This window comes from Neoarius graeffei, chromosome 19, assembly GCF_027579695.1.
Source record: "Neoarius graeffei isolate fNeoGra1 chromosome 19, fNeoGra1.pri, whole genome shotgun sequence".
Classification (NCBI taxonomy): Eukaryota; Metazoa; Chordata; class Actinopteri; order Siluriformes; family Ariidae; genus Neoarius; species Neoarius graeffei.
The window spans coordinates 63,774,231-63,796,106 of NC_083587.1; the positions used below are offsets into that span (position 1 = coordinate 63,774,231).

The window sequence follows — 21,876 nt, forward strand, 5'->3', positions numbered from 1 at the left end:
AACTGGATCCAAATTACATTTAACAATTGCGTCAAAGTCACTTTAAAAACCCTCCTTTTACATGTAATTGGACCCTGACATTTTCATCTCACAAACACCATAATTTACTTGACTGCTATTTTAAAATAAATGTAAAGAAAAAGTACCTGCGCATGCAGCGCCCCTCTCAGGTAGCAGTTTCTCCAGATGTGCACGCAGGGCCCCAGGAGCAGGGGCAGCAGATGCCCGTGGGGTTCGTGGAGGCTGGAGGGTAATGGGTCGGCTCTGATCAGGCGCTCGAGAGCAGGCAGGCCCTCGCACGATGGAGCCCGGTTGTGGCTCTTTTTGTAGGAACTCGAACCTCCTCCACTTCTCCAAGGCAGCAGGTTGGAAGGACAGGAAAAGACACCACGCGAGAGCAGGAACACTGAACCAACAGTGCTGTCACTCTGAGAGGAAGGAGAGAGAGAGAGAGAGAGAGAGAGAGAGGGGTGCACCGAGAGGCTACTTTACATTCTATGAACTAGAAAATGAGGTGCTCTAATCAGGTTCAGAATTTAATTAGGAGAGGGAATTAAATTTGGCACAGTTGTTTTTTTTTTTTTTTTAAAGATGGCCTGGTTTGAGAAGAACACCTTTGCCCAACTAGGACAGTTAAATTAGCATCCAATGACTCAACACAAGCAATAATGACCCAGATTGCCTCCACAGACCCACCCACTGGCCCACCTGTATCCTCACCCACCTGCCCCCCAACATATTCACCTGTATTCCTTAAAGGAGATATGCAGAACCATGGCCTCACTTTTTTTTTTTTTAAATAAATGCCTTGAGACTTCAAGAATGGCACAGGAATAGTTTTAATGTTAACAATAAATCTAATATAGTAATTTTTATGATTAAAGTGATTCATATAGGTAGCGGTCTGAGTGAATGACCTTGACGTCCGTAACGTGACAGCAGGAAAGTCTATCGGTCTCATCACCATTTCCGCTATACTAAAACACAGAGCTGACTGCAACTCCGATCCTCCATTTTGAGCTAATTTATCGCCATGCCACGTAGATGTGTTGCTGGCGGGTGCAGAAACACGACAGAAGGTGGATTTACATTGCACTCATGGCCCAAGAATGTTCAAACTGCAAAGATTTGGACGCGTTTTGCGAGAAGTTCACGGGCACATTGGGCGCCTACGAAGTGGTCTCTCCTCTGCTCTGCATATTTTACTGAAGACTCGTGCGAGACCTCTGATCTGTTGGAGTGTTGGCTATAAGCCCGGATTGAAAGAGGGTGCAGTACCAACAATTAAAGAAAACTACAAGAAAAGCAAAGTGAGTTCAGTTGCACCAGGTTCTCCCGGCGTGTGAGCCGAGGGTTGTTGGTAAAACCTGGGACGGGACGGGACATATTATCGCTCGGGCAGTGACCTCCCCGCAGTCGTTGCTAAAACCAGTGGCGTCCCGTCCTGGGTTTGAGTAATTGCCTGAGCCGAGCAGTAATGGCGGAGTACTCAGTATGGAGAAAATGGAGAATGAGTGGAGCAGCCGTCTGATTTCTCTGCTAGATATGCTCGCCTCAGCAGCAATATCTCACCCTTATGTGGAAGAAGTGAATGAACGGAGAACCGAACGAACAACTGAAAGTCAGATTATTTCAAAACAAATTGTCCCCAAGGTCAGCTTTCAAGAAGCGAGAACACAGACGGGTAAGCTCCGATTTTCATTTGGATAAAAAACAACAAAAACAGCAACACTCGTTGTTGACCTGCATTTAGATTAATACCTGTAACTTGTATTGTGTGTTTAAGTTAGCGGTATAAGATTATTTAATTTGCTTCAGAATGTGATTGTCTCGGTTCATCTGATTATTTAATGAGCCTTTTCCATTTTATCAGTGAAAATGCATGCATGTACATGTATATTGCATAAGTTATAACACCCATCCTGTTTTAATGAGAGTCAACCCACAATCAGTGAAGTCAAATCAGTCTTAGTTGAGCGAGTCAGTAACGGTATTTCTTACTTTCACCAGAAATTTTTATTTATATGACTTTGGTCTATAGCTGTAAAAGGCCTCGGCCTTAAAACCGGTTCCCACTGTGACGTCACGCACTCAGGGCTGGCTTTATGCAGCATACAAGAGTCAAGGATGGAGATACTAGCCATTCAGAAATTTATTTAAAAATAACGGTTCTGCGCATCTCCTTTAAAACACGCCCCCTTAAGGCCAATTTATGCTGGCAACCCAGTCCTCGCACATAGCGTCGCAGACAGTGTCTGCGTAGCCCCCCCACCTTCGCAGACGCTCTGCGCGCACCTCCCAAAAATTGTGACCACCGCAGAAGCCTCGCAGACAGCGCCGCAGACAAGAGGGCTCTGATTGGTCCGCTGTACACGCACTTCCGCTTCCCTACTTTCCCGGTTTGGTTTGTTTTCACGACCGGCATTTTTAAAAACACGAGCGAAGATGGAGCAACATGAAGAGCGGTTGATTGAGGAAGTACATACATCTATACGACTCCAGTTCTAGTCATTATAAAAAAAAAAAAAGTTCTAGTCATTATAAGTAACCGGAGGATAAACACTCCACTAACCACACCCACCAACTACTCCTAGCGACTTCACGCCCCCTTGCGTTGTGCCGGTGAATAACATCGCGCACGCCTATTATCCCAGCTCAACAATAAATTACAACTGTCTGCGAAAAGCTATCTGCGAAAGCCTTGTCGCACGAGCATGCAGAGGCCTTTAGATGTGTTCCGTTATCCTCACCCACACACCCTCCCGTATCCTCACCTGTAAACCCACCCACACACACACCCTCCCGTATCCTCACCCACTCAGGCTCCAGGTTGGTGTTGAGGTTGCCGTTAAGGACAGGTGCAGGGGAACCGGCTTGGCACACGGGCTGGGTGAACAGGGCTCGTCTCTGGCTGCTGTACTGCAGGGCCCAGTCCCACACAGGGGGGTATGGCGGGTCCACCGGCTCCTCGGCAGAGCCTCTGGGTACCGGTAACTCTCTCAGCCCGTTTACTGGAGTGTAGCTCGGTGACAAGTGCTGAGAAAAAAAAATGTTTACAGAATTAATCCGCTAAAAACATTAAACCAAGCTTCAAATATAAAGACACGTAAAAGTGCATTGTAAATTATTTGTTTATTAAAAGGGGCTGTATGTAATTTTTAGCACCTTCATCATGAATTGCAACTGTTCCTGTTCGCAATTATTTTATAACGGCTGTCAACAGTCATTCACTCACTAGCATCTTTTTTCTCTTTCTTGGGAAAAAACAAAAACAAACAAACAAACAAACAAACAAAAAAAGCTTGTTGTGCTGCAAAGAAACCACAAAGCAGAGTGAACTCCTTTGACCTGAAGATGTCAGAAAACTCCAGGTGTGTGTGTGTGTGTGTGTGTGTGTGTGTGTGTGTACCTGTGATCGGCGACATCGCTCTCTCTGACAGTTGGCCAGGAAGGTGCTGAACAGAGGCAGCTGCACGCTGTCATGGAGAGCCAGCAGGTAGGCTTCAGTCAGCTGGAAACGGGCTGGAAACTGAGCCCACAGCTGCCACACACAGTCCAGGAAGAGCAGGAAGATCGGAGCCTGAACACATCGCACGTCGCATTTTCAGACCTCAACTCGGACATCCATGGACACTAATATTCCTTGAGCCAGCTGTGTTCTCACCTCCTCCTTGTCGCTGTCTCGGTGGTAGTTGATGCGGCTGAGGAACCGGTGCCCTGCCATCACCCACTCCTTCTGCATGAGGCTCTGAAAGCCCGCGACGGTGCGGCACTGTGGGTCACACATCACCTGCACCAGACTAGACACCATGCAGTTCATGTCCCGGTCCTCTGGCTCTACAGGGACACAACACGGGTTAGAACGTTCACAGCGTTGAAGACACAGAGGAAAGAAACGTTCGAGAATTACAGCAAACATGAGAGCCCAATCTGGACCTGCTTCTGGCTACATCCCCACATTTCTATACATACTGCACTGAAGTCCTGCACAATTCCCTTAAAGATGTATAAAAATGGTCATATTTATTTAAAAAAAAAAGGCATTCTACATTCTATACATTATCAAGCTGGATATGAACGGATTTATTTGTAAACTGTTCGCAAAGGTGCTTATAAATTAAATTTGGTATTCGGAAAAACATTCGTAGCCTACTTGTGCTCCTGAGTGTGCATAAATCTGTGCATAAGAAGACTGACTAATGTAATCCTTGACTTGATCGACTCAATTTGTATGGATTACTGCATTTTCTGGAATATACAGAGGAGTTTAAATTGATAATTTATTATTATATTTACAGAATTTAGCAGACGCCCTTATCCAGAGTGACTTATAAGAACAGCTTTAGAGTCTCAATTAAATTAAAAAAAAAAAAACTCACATCCTCATGCTAGTTCAGATGATCAGGGATGAAGAGTACCACTGAGAACATTTACGCTACGTTCACACTGCAAGGCTTAATGCTCAATTCCGATTTTTTTGTGAAATCCGATTTTTTTGTGAGGTCGTTCACATTAACAAATATATGCGACTTGTATGTGATCCTCAGTATGAACGAAAAGCGACCTAAAAGTGTTCCGCATGCGCATTGCAGGATACGACGACGTCACACGCAGTGAGCATGGCCAGTGTTTACGGAAGTAAAACCGCCCGGTTGCGGTATGACTCATCCAATCTAGCTTGAATAGATGGAAATCAGCTCCTTAACCTCTGCGTCCTTCCATTGAGAAGATTCAGAACCTTCACAGCCCGAAGCGTCCCTCGCATTGATGTCATGCGCAGGGGCGCAGATACGTTTTTTGAACTGGGAGGGACAAAGCTGCCAGCAAACCAACCCCAATATGCCTGTCAACTTGTTGTTAGTAACCATAGCAACCAAGCTCGAGCTCGCAACCTGTGCAGTCTGCGCAGCTCAACCAACCGAATATCAGTCTTTGTTTTGTTTTATGTGAGTTGTTGCAACTATGTATACACTGCTGTGCACCTCAATAAACCGAATGGTAATTAGTCTTTTGATTTTTCCGTGAGGTTTGCCTTATGCAAAGAAAGACAGCATAGACGTTTTTTCCTCCCTATAAGTGGGGGGGACCGAACGAGGTGAATTTAAATATGACTCCTCCCACCCTCTATCTGCGCTCGTGATTATGCGCCATGTTGTTGTAACTTTTTTTGAGAGACCCGCCACCTACTTCAGCACAGAATAATGACGTTTGTGGCTTGTTGATGACGTGTAAGTCGGATGAATGCGACCTGGCGGTTCAGACTGAAGTCACATATGAAAAGAGCGGATAGGAATCGGAATTAGGACCACATATCCAAACGGCCTGGGTCGGATTTGAAAAAATCGGATCTGTGTCATTCATATTGTCAATAAAAGATCGGATACAGGTCACATATGGGCGAAAAGATCGGATTTGAGTCACTTCAGCCTGCAGTCTGAACGTAGCCTTAGTGAAAACCAGTCTTTCTATATAATTGGTATTAAGATGTATGAAAAATAAAGAAATATAGTGAGCCAACACTCAAACTAACGTGAGGCAATTTTGATAAAATAAACGATGCTGTATAAAAGGAGATCAGGCTGATCGGTCTGCGCAGAGCTGAGAGGCAGAACAGGAATCTGATGCCATCACGTGTTGAACTGGACAGCTGAAGATGAGAAAAATCGCCTGGTCTTTTTCCAGTCTGGGCGAGTCTGTACCCGTGATCGCATCAGATTCTGGTTCTTGAGTGGAACCGGAGTTCCTGACATCATTAATTTGGAGTTTGTCAAGCTAATGACCTAATTTCCTGAAGCTCATGAACATGTGCAAGATACGTTGCTTATCCAGAAAGTGTGATGTTTCATTTCACTGATTTAACGTTCTGACTTCTGTCCTGTTAGACTCATTTTAACGTTGACCCTGTGTATGTGTGTGTGTGAAAGAGAGATTTTGCAGATGTGTGCTCTTGCAAATGATGAAAAAAAAGTGTCAATATTCTGTAATATGAGAATTGTGTACAAGTATCTTTGACGAGCTGTAACGCAATTTCTAAATCCCTGACTTGCAAGTGACGTCAAAGCAAAATCAAAACCTGGATGTCGGCCATGTTGGTGGAGATCCAAATGCGGGGTCAAGCGACATTCCATACAAAACAGTCACGTGTGCACAACTCTTTGTTTTTCCACTGCTTTAAGGCCCAATCCCAATTCTAATTTCTACCCCTTCCCCTCCCCCTTCCCCTCCCCCTTCCCCTTGGCCCTTCCCCTTGAAACTGAGCTACAAGGGATAGGGCTTGAAATTCAACCCTTACGTATTGGGATAGCCCTTCAACGATCGCATACGTCATCGCGTACCTCCGTCAGCGTTTACGTTAGCAAAACGCGACCAAATGCGTCATTGGCTGCGACCAGCCGCTACAGTCAGAGCCAGAACCAGAAATCTCTGCTGGCAGGGTGTGATTTGTTAACTAACACCACTGAATGGGATATCTTTGGCGCTTCGTGCACCACATCCGACAGAATGAGGTGTCAGAACACTCATGTAAACAATAAAAGCGAGAATAACAGAACAAAACGTACGCAGTCAAGCAACCGAAAACAATACTCACTCCCAAAGCTTTTTAGCAGCAGCTTGGATTTCAGAAATCGCTGCTCATTCTCAGCTCGAAAGCGAATCAAGCGGTGCGTTTCCTCTGGATAACAACTTAAAACACGTAAATAATGGAGAAAATACATTTATGACAATCTTTCGCCGCGGGAACCGCCATCTTTCTGAAATCCGCATGAAATCTCGCTGAAATCCGCATGGCATTGTGGGAAATCACTCAAACCCCTTCGTTCGGAGTCAGCTCCAGGAAAATCTCCGTTTGGAGGGGTACAGAAGCCCTACCCCTTCCCCTACCCCTCCGCGTTAACTGGGATTGGGATACCCCTACCCCTTCACGTGAACGCGCAAAATGGAGGGGAAGGGCCAAGGGGTTGGTCCAAGGGGTGAAATGGGATTCGGCCTAAGTGTTCTTTTAGCTCTGCCATATCTTTATGGTTGTGGTCAAAACAGTACTCGTGACCGTGGCATGTTCTGATTTTTTAGAATTCCGTCTGGGACTCGGAAACAGGGCGAGGAAACGAGCACGGCTGAACAACATCGGCAGGGCTGATCGAACAGAGGCTAAAACCAAAACAGCTGGTGTCTGTAGTGATCATTTTATCTCAGGTCAGATTTAAAGGGGAACAGAGAGCAATATATAGAGTAAATATAACAATAAAACACACAATGACGAACCTTATTCAAGACTTAGAAAAGTTTTTTGTTCTAAGGTTGGAAAGTTATAGTGTTTTGAAAGTAGCTCGAGCAAACTATTTTCACAGTTTGAACAGCCCGCCATGATATTAATTTTATCCCATCAGAATGCACCTTAATTTTCTCTGCGTAACACTTATGACGCATGTATGTGCCCAGTTGTAAATAAACAATATGGCTCATTGAGGTTGGAAATACCCGTTTCTGCCTCTTGCGACGATTTCGCAAGTCCACGGGTGGTGCCTATCTCATTGCAGCAAATAAATTCTGCTGGACTCGTGAGCAACTCCACGTTACATTTTCCGCACGAGCACCACGCCGTGTCACCTGCACGCAGACGCTCTGCCCCACGCTCAGCATCAGTATCGGTCTCATCCTCGCAGTCATCCGAGCTTTCTTCTCTTCTTTCGTCATCACCGGAGTCGAGAGTACCTCTCCTAGGTTCAAACTGGTACCCTTCTAAGCCATAGCCTGCTTGCAGTGTGTCTTGCGAGATCTCTTCGTACGATTCGACAGAGCTGTCGCTTTCACTTGATGCGCCCGACGCCATGATTACACGAGTTCCGCTAGTGCAGTGGGTAGGGCTGACGTCACGGTCTTTTAAAAATGGCGACTCTTGTGCGGTTTAGCGTACCGACTATTAATAAAGTATTATATTTACAATTACCAAGATATTTCGTTGTTTTCTAGTACATAAATTTGATAGAATACTTATGAATACGTTACTTTGTCACATCAGCAACCGTATACGTTATATTTTGGACCCCTTTAAAAGCTCTCTCGTTAGTATCATGGAAGAATTTTATTTCGTGTTGCTAGAATTTTGCTATAAAATGAGCGTTCTCTCTTGTCGTGGTTCACTATTATAATTTTAACACGTGTATTACCATTTCGCTTCAAGGAGCGCCAGCAAAATTATACCTGAAATAGAATGAAATGTGATTTGTGAGCCATAAAGCTAAAGACTTGTCAAAATTTCACACATCGAAGTAAACTAAATGCAAAAGAAGCCCTAACTTACCCTTGGAAGGACAACTGCTTTATCATCGTTGACTGGTTTAATAATTAACATATTTACCCATCCAGAGACAAAGAAGTTATCAGCTTCCATGGACTTAAGCCTTCATTTGAGATTTGTCGACCCACGAAGTCTGCCAAACCAGATAGAACGCGATATCTGGGTAGATGCGTCTTATGTTCGGAAAAATCCGACTTTTAAAAATATGGGTCAAAACCACACATATCTATCTTCACTTTGTATCGAATCTTTGATTGATCGTTCAAATCATGGCAATACTGAGAAAATTCAGCATTGTTTACAGACACGCTTTTAGCGGTTGCTGTCCTAGTTGCCTTGTTTATTCACCACCACGGCGGACGCTCATGACGTAGCACATTTTGATCACGTGGTAACAAGTTATCCATCGTCAAAAAGCAAAATGCTGGAGAACTCCTCACTGAAACAACTCACTCCTGCATCACTGCACCCTCTTGTGGTTGCATCCGGCATGATGTCTTTTTTTTTTTAATTTCCCTTCACAACACAACACATCTGGTGAACAGGTTTCAGGGTGACAGATGAGTGTGCTGAGAACATGTTCCTGTTCTTTACTGTTATTTCTACAGGTTTACTGAAGGATCAGTGTTAAAGTGCTATGTAACAAATATCCTGACGGGATTTTAGCACGTTTTAAATTAGCACCGTTTTGCATAAAGATGTCACACCTCAGATGTGGAACATGACTCAGGCTTTCGCACGTACAGACCATCAACCAACAGTTTTACAAAAAAAAAAACCCTATAATAATCACAATCAGGATATTTTCATCAGAGTCGAGGTGGTGTATAAACTTTGTCTTCTCTCTGCTAATGTTTGAAAAAATAACCTCAATGATGAAGATGCACCTTGTAGAACGACGGTTAATTGACCTCTTTGGAGCAAGCAGGACACTTCAGCAGCTTTTCTTAGACAGCACCTAACACACACACACACACACACACACACACACACACACACACAAATACACTCAAAGAACCTTTAACGGTCATCCATTTTAAAGCAAAGACCTTCTATTGAGGTATTTCACCTGACGTCACAGGGTCACATGACGCCCCGGTGTCCGCCATTTTGAAGGTCAAGCTAGCTAATGTCAACAACATCATAGCTAGTATGTTACTGTAGCAATGTTTACGTTCAGTCATTTGGATGACTGTTAAAACCTTTCAGTCTCAAGTTTTTCCTTTACTGTATTTACCAGTTTACTGTAATTATGATCCGGCAGCTATTTACACCGGATCCAGTGTAAATAGCTGCCGGAGCGCACTCCGGCTTGCTCCCCCTCAAATTAAGCAGCATGCTCCGGCTTGCTCCCGGAGTGCTCCCGGAGTGCTCCGGCCGAGGTTCCGGAGCGCGCTCCGGCTTGCTCCCCCTCAAATTAAGCAGCACGCTCCGGCTTGCTCCCGGAGTGCTCCGGCCGAGGTTCCGGAGCGCGCTCCGGCTTGCTCCCCCTTAAATTAAGCAGCGCACTCCGGCTTGCTCCCGGAGCGCGCTGCTTAATTTGAGGGGGAGCAAGCCGGAGCGTGCTCTGGCAGCCATTTACACTGGATCCGGTGTAAATAGCTGCCGGATCATAATTACAGTAAACTAGTAAATACAGTAAAGGAAAAACTTGAGACTGAAAGGTTTTAACAGTCATCCAAATGACTGAACGTAAACATTGCTACAGTAACATACTAGCTACTGTTGTTGACATTAGCTAGTGCTAACAGCTAGCTGCTAGTACACTGCTACAACACAGACACCGACCCTAATAATACAGTTCTTGGTCATTGCCTGGTAACAGCAAATTTATAACGGGCCATGTCTCAACAGACTAAGAAGTTATTTCAATGACATTTAATAACATTTTGTTTATCCTGAGGACCGAAAGTAAATGAAAATGTGAACAAACCTTAGCTGTAATAAGATGGCGACCACCGGCTCCAGGGACGACCCGCTGATGTAGGCATGTTACCCAGCCTGACACAAAATATTTGTAGGCATCCAAACTCTTATACGCTTTCAGATCAATACCTGTGTATGGCGATGGGTTTTTAATGACATAGGTATACAGATCATGTGGGCCGAAGTCAGGTAAAGACGAGGGCTTCGTGTACTTCCGTACGTCAGTGAACAATCCTGGTGGAAGCAGGTAAACGTCGTTCTCTAAGCCTGCTAACCTCAATTTTTGCAAATACCTCTCCCTCTGCTCGCCCTGTAAATGCCCTACGTCGCTGGATAGTGAAGGTGTTTTCTGCATCTCGCTCCTTTTTCTTTTATGTTTTTCGTTTGTCGCCTTCCTCGCATTCAAACTGATTCGAGCCGTGACGTCCAAAATGGCAGCCTAACGATGCATCACATGACTTGGTCACGTGGGTGAAAAACCTCAATAGACAGTATAAAGCACGCCTGTACATCACTGAACTGTGGGCGGAGCTACACAGATTACAGGATGACGCATTTCCTCGTACGTTTGTACCTGCAGAGCTTCAGTGCTAAACTCACTGTTTACATACATGTCAACCCCTTTGGGCGTCCACCTGTAGTATCAGAGGAAGAAATCCATAAAATCAACATACAATCCTTATAGCCTTCGAATCGCACCAAACTTAATAAATAAATAAATAAGTAAATATAACTTGCCTGAGAACTTCATCCAGCATGTCGAAAATCGCCTCGCCCGTGCCGATATTGCACACGGGCATGTCTATGATTCTTGACTTCGCCCCTCTGTTTATGTCGAAGATCTGCACGAAAACGGCCAGTCACTTGTCCGTCTTTTTGTCATTGGATTCGTCGATCAAGGAAAATGGCGACGTCCGGCAGTGCTGGATGATCGGTAGTGTAGCTTCGGGGGCCAAGCTCTTTTTGGTGCGCCTACAGCTGATAGATTTGGCAATCGTACTGTCCGTGCAAATTCGCGGCAACGGTTCTGTCAGGTGGTCCGCAACGGCTAGCGGCAAATTGCGCTGAGCAATAAAATTACAGATCGTAACTTCTGCTCTTATTTCACTTGTTGGTTGATTATCGCGGTCTTAGGCTTTGCAAACATCGTCATTTGCGGCTGATTCGGTTTCTGGTGCAAATTTCGCTGATGTAGTTTGGACCTCATGTGTTCCCTCACGTCGTAAACTCCAGACGCCGCAACTTTTATATCTCGTACACAAACTGTGCAGTGCGCGTACTCCTCATTTTTCGCCTGAACAATGACACCATTAAAGGTCTCCTTCCATTCAGGAAGATACCGCCCGCCGTGTATCATTTTCTTTCTCGGTGTTCCCATTCTTTCACTCAGCAGATGCTATTCAAAATCTCTCAGGTGTAAACAATGAGAAAATCGTTCGAACAATGACCGTTTGGCGCGTTTAAATGCAGATAGTGCACATAACCGGAACGAGCGAAGTCTCGCAGTCGCGATACTGCACGAGGCTTGAGGAATAACCATCCGGTTTCACATAGTCTGGGTTATCTGCCCCTGCATACACGCTGTTCTTTGTCTATAAATCGAGCTTTTGTATGTTTTTGCGACGATCTGCTGACGATGTTCAAGTAAGATACACAAAATAAATTTAGGTCAGAAAATACTGAAAATCCGTAAGACTTTGTTTATACGCCCGTACGCCCTTGAAATGAGCTAAAATCCGTATAATTTCCGGACAATCCGTATAGGTTGACATGTATGTGTTTACCAACAAAGCTAATGAGCAGAGCAGTGGTTGTCGTGGTAACATTATACCATATAATGCATGGTTTAACTGAAATATCAGTGATGCAATTCTAAACTCTAGTTGGCTAACTCATGTTTGCTAAATGTTAGCTATATTACACTACGATTCAGTAAGATTTATTTATAAACTACACTTAAAACGTTTTCTAAAGTGCTGTACATCAGATAAACTAGGACAAGAACTAATACATCATGAGAAACAAAAAATAAGGACAAAAATGGCAAAGGGAGCACGGAGGCTATGCCTAATTTCCATACTCATGCATATTCATAGAGCCTGGGTGTAGAAATGTTTGTAGGCCATTTTTAGGAGTTTATTGGTTATTAAATGATTCGTTATTCTACATGGATTATTTTTAATAGTTGAAAATGACACTTTCAGACCAGTTTTCCTAATTTCCAGTCAATTTATTACTAAATACGTATGAAAAGTATTGAATCTGGTAAATCCGTTCATCACGCTTACTGAGTGAACGTGTAATTGTGTCGCCAGTCTGGAGATGGAATGTAATCCGTTTACACAAGCAGTTTATGGAAAACGGCTCCATCAGGGGCCATCTGGCTTTTCATTCCTTAATCCGGTTAGGGACTCGAGCCAATAAACATGAGGCAGGAATTAATTACAGGGAAGTCATTTCATTCTGGAAAGTGTCGCTGTAAACTCGGACAATTTATCGTGTTTTGTTTTTTTTAAACAGCGCAGGGAGTCGGAGGTTAGCAGCTGAACGCTGAAGCTCTCTCGTACCTGGTGTAATCCAGCCAGTGAGTTCCCTCCAGAGTGGAAAGCCACTTATCATCCGGCACGGACATGGAGGATGAAATATCTACAGGAAGGAAAATAAAGTCAACAAAATCCCGTCGAGTTAGCAACAAAAATCACAGGCTCGTATTAAAATGACACGTTATCATTTCTATAGTAACCTACAGTAACACTCAAAGGGAATCAACACACACACACACACAGTCCTTGGAACTGATTCTTAAAATTCAGTTTTCATACCATAAACACACTTGAACCCCAAATCACACAGGGGAAAAAAAAAGGAGAAAAGTCGTCAGAAAGCGGTGTGTGAGATTCAAAAAGACGGAGCGTCCTGAGGAACAAATCTGTCCTTATTAAATCGCTCTGACTTTTGACAGAAGAGCAGAAATAACAGGTAATTATTTTAATCAGTTATTAATATCACGGTTTCAGTTTTAACTTCGACACACTGTGCTCTCACACCAAGATGATTAAAGTTTTCAGGACACTCGTGAAGCGTTGAAACACATCCATGACACCCATTTACAAAATACTGTACGTATCATGCAAAAAAACTTTGACTCACCCTCACCTTTAACAGATAATCATATTGCTCTGGACAAAACTGAGAATCGTGCTCTCATTTCTATACGAATCTGAAAAATTCATCCAGCCCGACGGCACCGCTTCACAGATCTATCTATCTGACTCTTTAGATTCTTTATGACACGTACGTTGTCTTCTAACACTACGTTCACACTGCAGGCTGAAGTGACTCAAATCCGATTTTTTCGCCCATATGTGACCTGTATCCGATCTTTTATTGACAATATGAACGACACAGATTCGATTTTTTCAAATCCGACCCAGGCCGTTTGGACATGTGGTCCTAATTCCGATTCCTATCCGCTCATTTCATATGCGACTTCAGTCTGAACCGCCAGGTTGCATTCATCCGACTTACACGTCATCAACAAGCCACAAACGTCACTATTCTGCACTGAAGTAGGCGGCGGGTCTCTCAAAAAAAAGTTACAACAACATGGCTTTGATGTTCCTTTGAACGGAGGTTGCAGTCACTACCCCGCAGAACGCCCGAGCCAAAACCCTTGCCCTCTTCCTTCTCAACCTCCTCCTTAACATCAGGCTATTGTGCATGTTCTGGCTCTGTCGCAACAACAACTGCATCATCGCCAGGTACTCCATGCTGGCTACTGTCATACACAGGAAACTTTAGGTTACTTCCGTAAACACTGGCCATGCTCACTGCGTGTGACGTCGTCGTATCCTGCAATGCGCATGCGGAACACTTTTAGGTCGCTTTTCGTTCATACTGAGGATCACATACAAATCGCATATATTTGTTAATGTGAATGACCTCACAAAAAAAATCGGATTTCACAAAAAAATCGGAATTGAGCATTAAGCCTTGCAGTGTGAATGTAGTGTAATAGTCGTACACCGCTCGAACGCTGGAATCCCTCACTCCTGATGAATAAAGTGTTTTATCTTATCTTGTGAGCGCAGCCTGCTGACTGCTGGTGTAAGACCCAGAGGTTAAAGTGACCCAGGCTGACGTATTAAAAAGATGAACAGTACCCTGTGGAGTTAGAATAACCCCTAGGTACTTGAAAATCACATGCCGTATTGCCCGCTGCCTGTGAAGGAGAACGAGCTGGAAAAACACAGCGTGCCAAGGTTTAAACTTGGGTACGGAAACGGACAAACTTTATCCTCATTATGAGTGAGGTCACAACAAACATGGCGGAACTGGCGGCCTCTGATACAGAAGCGAGCACTCGAGAGCCTTCGAGCTTGAATATTTCAATGCTAACCTGTATAAAAGTGTGCGTCATAAAATACTAATTAGAGTCATTTTGTCACTCACCTGTCCAGCTGGCATCAGACGCCGCGTTTGTTTTTGCCTTTTCGGCGCTCCATCAGGAAAGCTGGCCAGCAATATTTACTCGGCTCGTCTGCCGTGTTTCCTCCCCCCTCTCTTTTCACCTCTAACGATGTCAGATAGGTTACTTCCTTAAAATCGTCTTTTTTTGGTCTCGATTTAGGAGTCTTCGCTCGATCTGGGTGATCCGCCATGTTTGCTATGGCTCCGCAGTCACGACCTCTGACCCACGCATGACCTCATGCGACTTTTCCAAACTGGCTGCTGAGCGAGCGGTTTGTAAACAGACTAACGTGGTTAGGACGCCCCGCATGCATTAGGAAATAAACTGTACTGAAACAAGATGATGCGTACCAGCTATGGGGACGGGTATCAGCCCAAACAATTCAGAAAGGGGAGTGGATTAAATGATTCCTGAACCAGCACATCGATGTGTCACTTTAGATTAGATAAAACTTTATTGATCCCTTTGGGAGGGTTCCCTCAGGGAAATTAAGATTCCAGCAGCATCATTACAGACAAACAGAGAAAACTTCTAGATAAATTAAATATTTACATATACAAACATAAATGAATAAGATACGGGGGGGGCGCAGCAGGAAAGATATTGCACTTTATGCTTTAAGCCAACGTGGTAAATTCCTCACCTCCAAGGCACAGGGAGCGCAGTCGCGTGTGCGCGAGCTGCACGTCTGCAGGCGAAGGCATTTCGTCGCCGAGATCCACCACCACACACTGCGTCTGGCCACCAAACAGGATCAGCTCCAGGTTCCTGCTCAGGACAGAAAACTCAATGATTCAAACACAAAATACAGCTTGTACATTACACAATTAGTGCATTAGCATTATCAGCTATACAGGGAGTTAATGACCTCAGTATTAAAAGGTTTTGGGGATTTTAGAAACTTAAATTAGTTAATTAGATCAATTTTATTACTGGGAGAAAGTTCAATTTTTAAGCATTTGCTCCAAAGTCTGGTATAAACCTGGCATTATAAGGTTTTATCAGCGAGCCAATCATCACCCAGGCTGAACGCTTAACATAGCTGCAGTTCTGTTAACACACTGAGGAGAGGAAAAAAAATGACTCATGATATCTCTCTATCAGAGAAATAAGGAATAAACCACCCTGAGTCATGCTGTGACAGTAAAATAACCAGTGACAAGTTGGTGTGATGACAAATCTGTCCTGAAGATGTCACAAAACCGAAAGTTATAGCTTTAACTCTGTTACAAAGCACCGACACTGGAGACTCCTTCCATCCATCAATAAATAAAGACAAAATGTCTCCTTACAGAAAACTTCACCACACCAATGATTACACACACACAGGCTGTTTCTGAGCATCCACCAACATTAAAACGAGCACATTTATAGCTGCGCTACTGTCACAGCTGCTGGTACCAAAATAAATAAATACATAATTAAATAAATAAATAAAATCAACACCTTCTGACCAAATCAGAATCGAGACTCCAACAGAGCTGTGGCGTTCTGTTAGCACGTGGCTGCTTAAGAACACGTAGACTTTCGTGCTTGACTCGATAGTTAAACTTCTTTAAAAGGTAGGTTTAGAAAAGTGTTCATTTTGCATTTTAGATTTTACACAATACATTAAAATAAAACCCTTTTGAAAAACAGAAATTACCCGAATAAGGTATTAATATCCACAGCTCAGAATTATAAGAATGTAAGTTTAAAGTGTAGCTGGTCGATGCGAGTTCTGCAAAACATCTCTTCACTCAGACAAAACATTATAACAGCAAGGTCACAGTGTGTGTGTGTGTGGGGTTGGTGTACGTGTTAATCATCTACAAACCGGATATCGTCCTTCTCGTGATAGATGTTGTTCTGAAAGCTGGCCATGCGGAGCAGGTCACTGCCGCGAGGATGCCGCCAACACCAGCGCTACAGAGAGCCGATCAGATTAGACACCACAATAACACACCGCATTTTACTGTAAAATCCTGCACCTCAGTGGACCTCAAGGTCTGTTTTATACTCACAGGGATGCGACCTTCGTTAAAATGGGCGAATGTTTTCTTCAGCTCGGTGTCAAGGACCTTCTGAGGAACCACGTTAAACCTGGATAAGCTGGAGAACAGAAAGAAAATAAATAAATAAACCAAGTGGAAAAATTCCACATGCATTCCAGGTGATCGGAAAGATGATCTGAAAATCTGTTCTCCAAATCAAAGAAGGAATTTTGTATAAACATACAGAGAAAAGAAAAAAACCCGAAAAATCAGGCATGATTAAACTGAACAGTGATGAATCAGTGAGCAGTTTACAGGCATGAAAACGGGTCAAGTGTGAAAAAGGTGAGAAGGGTGGTGACGTGGCCTCTGGTGTTGTTTTATTTTGTTTGGGGGGTCCTCCCCCAGAATAAATATTATAGCCTCCTTACTAAGGCCGAATCCCATTTCACCCCTTGGACCAACCCCTTGGCCCTTCCCCTCCATTTTGCGCGTTCACGTGAAGGGGTAGGGGTATCCCAATCCCAGTTAACGCGGAGGGGTAGGGGAAGGGGTAGGGCTTCTGTACCCCTCCAAACGGAGATTTTCCTGGAGCTGACTCCGAACGAAGAGGTTTGAGTGATTTCCCACAATGCCATGCGGATTTCAGCGAGATTTCATGCGGATTTCAGAAAGATGGCGGTTCCCGCGGCGAAAGATTGTCATAAATGTATTTTCTCCATTATTTACGTGTTTTAAGTTGTTATCCAGAGGAAACGCACCGCTTGATTCGCTTTCGAGCTGAGAATGAGCAGCGATTTCTGAAATCCAAGCTGCTGCTAAAAAGCTTTGGGAGTGAGTATTGTTTTCGGTTGCTTGACTGCGTACGTTTTGTTCTGTTATTCTCGCTTTTATTGTTTACATGAGTGTTCTGACACCTCATTCTGTCGGATGTGGTGCACGAAGCGCCAAAGATATCCCATTCAGTGGTGTTAGTTAACAAATCACACCCTGCCAGCAGAGATTTCTGGTTCTGCCTCTGGCTCTGACTGTAGCGGCTGGTCGCAGCCAGTGACGCATTTGGTCGCGTTTTGCTAACGTAAACGCTGACGGAGGTACGCGATGACGTATGCGATCGTTGAAGGGCTATCCCAATACGTAAGGGTTGAATTTCAAGCCCTATTCCTTGTAGCTCAGTTTCAAGGGGAAGGGCCAAGGGGAAGGGGGAGAAATTAGAATTGGGATTGGGCCTAAGTATACTGTATTGACATTTGCACAAGGACATACAGTACAAATACATGTAGTTATAGTGAAATTATGCCCTGGAAAAAAATGCGAATAATAGAACGAAGAAAGTGGAGAACACCAGGAATAGTGATCATTTTTTCCTTTTATTTGCCTGGACCACCAGTGTCTCCATGGCCCGCTTTCGCTGAGTTGCCACATGTTTCAGCCTTGCCCGCTTCTCTCCTTCAGCAGTCTGTTTCTTGGCCTGCTGAGCACTGCAAGTTGCTTGAGAGCCATACTTGCTCTGCTGCTGCTGCTTTTCCTCCTTGTTCACTCTCTGCTGGTGTTTGTATGTGGCTGCTGCAGAGTTAATGTTCTGTCCACTTCCCCAAACTTCACGTCCTCCCTTCTAAAGAGCTGCATAGCTGTCTTCCCCCTGGACATCAGCGTGTACTTGACCGTCTGTATAGATAGTTTTCACATGACGTCACAGAGTCGGGGATTCTCTGGTGGCGGCCATCTTGGAGGGCTAGCTTACCGTACGGGTCACTGAGCACACATTGTAGCGCGCGAGTTACATTCATTTATATATTATTTACATTTATAGTTACATTACTACTATTTAAAGCTAGCAATGGTGCACACCTGTTGTATTCACGGCTGTCGTAATAGGTCAGATGATGACGTCAAGCGGGGCTTTTATGGAATTCCCACTGTACGGGAGCACGAAGGCGAGCAAACAAACTCAGCATACAAAGGAGAAATCTATGACTTGCGAGAATCAACCGCAAGGATTATCAGCCTTCCAAACACAGCAAAGTCTGCTCCGATTATTTTATAAGTGGTAAGTTGTTTAAATAAACAATCAATTGTGTTTAAGTTTGTTTTTGGAAACCAAAACATCATGTGAACAATCTCTGGAGAATGCCTAACTGGAACCGCTGAGTGTACGTTTACATTGTAATGTACACTTAATATCGCTCGTTTGTCACGTTTCTATTTGAAACTTGTCACTTCACTCACGCAAGGGTCATTTTTGAAAAACATTTTAGGTCTATTCTGTATGATTTAATTTGTGTTTGGGATGCAAACAGCGCGCCTTTTGGCGGATGCCGCCTGAATCGCGCAGATCCGTTTTTTTTTTTTTAGGGGGGGCGTTGGAGTGTCTGATTATAATTTCAAAGTAAACTCTGTATTAAAATTACTAAATAAGCAAATCCATTACAGTCCATGAAACAGGAAGTATAAGGATGAGAAAAAAAAAACAGTTTAAATCGGGAAGCTGCGCACATTTGTGCAGCCCGAGCGGTGTGCAGGACTGCGCAAATGTGCGCAGCTTCCCGATTTAAACTGTTTTTTTCCCTCATCCTTATACTTCCTGTTTCATGGACTGTAATGGATTTGCTTATTTAGTAATTTTAATACAGAATTTACTTTGAAATTATAATCAGACACTCCAACGCCCCCCCCAAAAAAAAAAAATCAGATCTGCGCGATTCAGGCGGCATCCGCCAAAAGGCGCGCTGTGAATATATAAAGTTGTATATATCAGACAGCCTTTAAAGTTTGATGAAGTCAGTTTCAGGCTTTGGCAGCCCTGCATAGTCACTTGAAAATGCATCTTTGTCCACTTCGTAGGGGTCAATTCCCCCAATCAAGGCCAGTTTGGCTGCATACTGTGAGATGTGTCTCTATATACTTCTGTTTGCTTGATTTTGCCGACATTGATCTTTATTTTAGAAAACTGACTATACAACTTCATAAATTCGTCCGAGATAACGTAGCCAGTAGTGGCGATGGTCCGTTTTGTTTGCCCTCCAAGATGGCGGCTGGGGGGGCGTTCCCCGGAATGCCGTGACGTCAGTGAAAACTATCTATTGCATTAAATGTTTCCACATTCATGTTGCCACTCCTTTGATCAATTACATCATTCATCAGACTAAATGAGGACTCGACTCTAGGTCCATGAAAGATGGAGAGGCAACGCTTAACCAGTGCACCCAGGGAGGGGTACTTGTCTGGTTTGTCGAAGACATGACCCCACCACTCCACGATGCTCTCTCCCTCCTTGAAGCTGGGGATGGTCAGGTCAACACTGAACCGCACAAGCTCCCTCTGGATATCCTGGTCTGCTGGCAAGAGGTGCCCCAGCATACCACTCAGCCTGCCAAGATATGGAAGTACCTGCAGCTTTCAGTTTTTTAAATCAAGGCTGAATACTTTCTTCTTTGCTGCTGTCTTTTATTAAATCAAATTTGAGACTTTTAATTTGATTTCTTTCAGCACGGACAGCACTACAAAATGGCGTCTCCACTATACAGTGCCCTATATAGTGAGTAGCGAGCAATTTCGGACACAGGGATTGTCAAAAGACGCGCGCGCCCTCTTTCGAATGCTGACGTAATCAAGCCGGAAGTTTTGTTTGTTTTGATAGCGATCAGGAAAGTTTGAAAAAAGTAGGAAATTCAGTCCGATGACTCAATCCAGCTTCCAGCTTCTGGTGGTCTGGTCTGCACGCTCTGGCCAGCAGGAGAAGAGGCGCGAAATGATGCTGCTTGCCCTTCGCAGCGAGATGTACTCGTCGCTATGGCGTCAATATCAAAGCAGTAGGAGGAGGCGCAAACCGGCACGAACTGTCTATGGGTGCGAAGCGACCTCCTTGCCCTTTGAGTCAATATCAACCCCCCCCCAATTTTTTTTTCTCATCAGATCTACACGATTCACGTAGGTCACCCATTTTGGTTTCAAAACAGCAAATTTCGCCGAAAGGTGAGGGATTTTCATGTACGAGTTTATTACTGTATGTCATCCTGTGACTTTTATATTTCTCTGCATTCTCCTTTTTAGTTTATTTTCCATGAGAAATACAGATAAATTTTTTGTACATGTACAGGCATACACTATAACTTAACTGCACGGATTTAAATCATAAAATCAAGTTTCCTATACATTTGAATAATATATATTTAGAAATATAATCCAAAATACATTTTAAAGCGAGACGGCCTTTCGATTTCATAAAATTAGTGAAATGTAGTTCCGTCTGAAATGTGGTGATTGTGATATCTGTTTATTTCTGTAATATCTCACAAAATATCAGGCCATTCTGTGACTGGGAAGTTATTTAATTTGAGGGGATTAAAGCAAATAATGTGAACGAAATCGCTCACTTCGCGCAGTCAAGCAGACAGAGGAAGTCCGTTGCATTACTGCCATCTGCAGGTTTACCTTTGAGCGTGCACCGACAGTTCCATCATTCTGTCGCTAAACGAACAGCTGATCACACCGAGGTGCTCGCTGAGCGCCAATATTTATTAGTTTGGTCCTGCGTTTCCTTTCCTTCGTATATAACATAACGTCTTTTCTTCTCGCTTTCTTTCCGTTACTGTAGTCGCTCTTTCACGTTTCATTCGCACACTCACGTCCTCCATTTTTCTCTCCTGTTTCAAATTTGTATCCCACAATGCCTTGCGTGAACGGGGAAAGCCCACCACGTGATGTGATGCATGATGTAGTATCTTGAATCGGGTCATGGTGAAGTAGGAAAAAATTGTGGAGAATTTAGGGCCACGTGGAGATAAATTCATTAATTGTTCTATTTAAAAAAAAAACTAATAAAATTGGAAGTCTGTGATTCGAATTCAGTAGCTTTCGTTCAACTAAAAAATAATTGGGTGTCGGGAAAATTCTTCTTATGACCTACACTTAAACTCTGAAAAGCAGTTTAACTTTAAATAAGATTAAAACAAAAATAAATAAATAAATAAATAAATAAATAAAAACCTCCCACACAACTACACTATGATTAATGCAAACGTAATTAATTAAAAAAATAACCCACACTGATTTGGAGCTGCACAACCGTCAGAGAAAATTAATCAACACATTCTGACCAATCAGACTGAAGAATGTAACCGCACCATAAAATTATTTTTTCCCCCCACTCGATACAGCACGGTAATCCATGAAACTGGAATAAGCAAAAGTTTTCCCACCCTCTT

The 21,876-nt window shown here is 43.7% G+C and overlaps 1 protein-coding gene across 2 annotated transcripts in view; it reads right to left on the reverse strand.

Annotated features, from left to right (window-relative positions):
• Positions 1-21,876, reverse strand: part of mtmr11 (myotubularin related protein 11) — a 51,944-nt gene that overhangs the window by 3,301 nt on the left and 26,767 nt on the right. For both annotated transcript variants that reach the window (XM_060900415.1, XM_060900414.1), the window contains exons 8-16: positions 16,700-16,787; positions 16,513-16,601; positions 15,340-15,464; positions 12,793-12,871; positions 9,187-9,257; positions 3,665-3,837; positions 3,410-3,580; positions 2,815-3,036; positions 147-428 (exon numbers count right to left, since the gene is read on the reverse strand). In XM_060900415.1, coding sequence (XP_060756398.1) covers positions 147-428; positions 2,815-3,036; positions 3,410-3,580; positions 3,665-3,837; positions 9,187-9,257; positions 12,793-12,871; positions 15,340-15,464; positions 16,513-16,601; positions 16,700-16,787 — 1,300 coding nt within the window. The remainder of the gene's footprint in view (positions 1-146; positions 429-2,814; positions 3,037-3,409; positions 3,581-3,664; positions 3,838-9,186; positions 9,258-12,792; positions 12,872-15,339; positions 15,465-16,512; positions 16,602-16,699; positions 16,788-21,876) is intronic.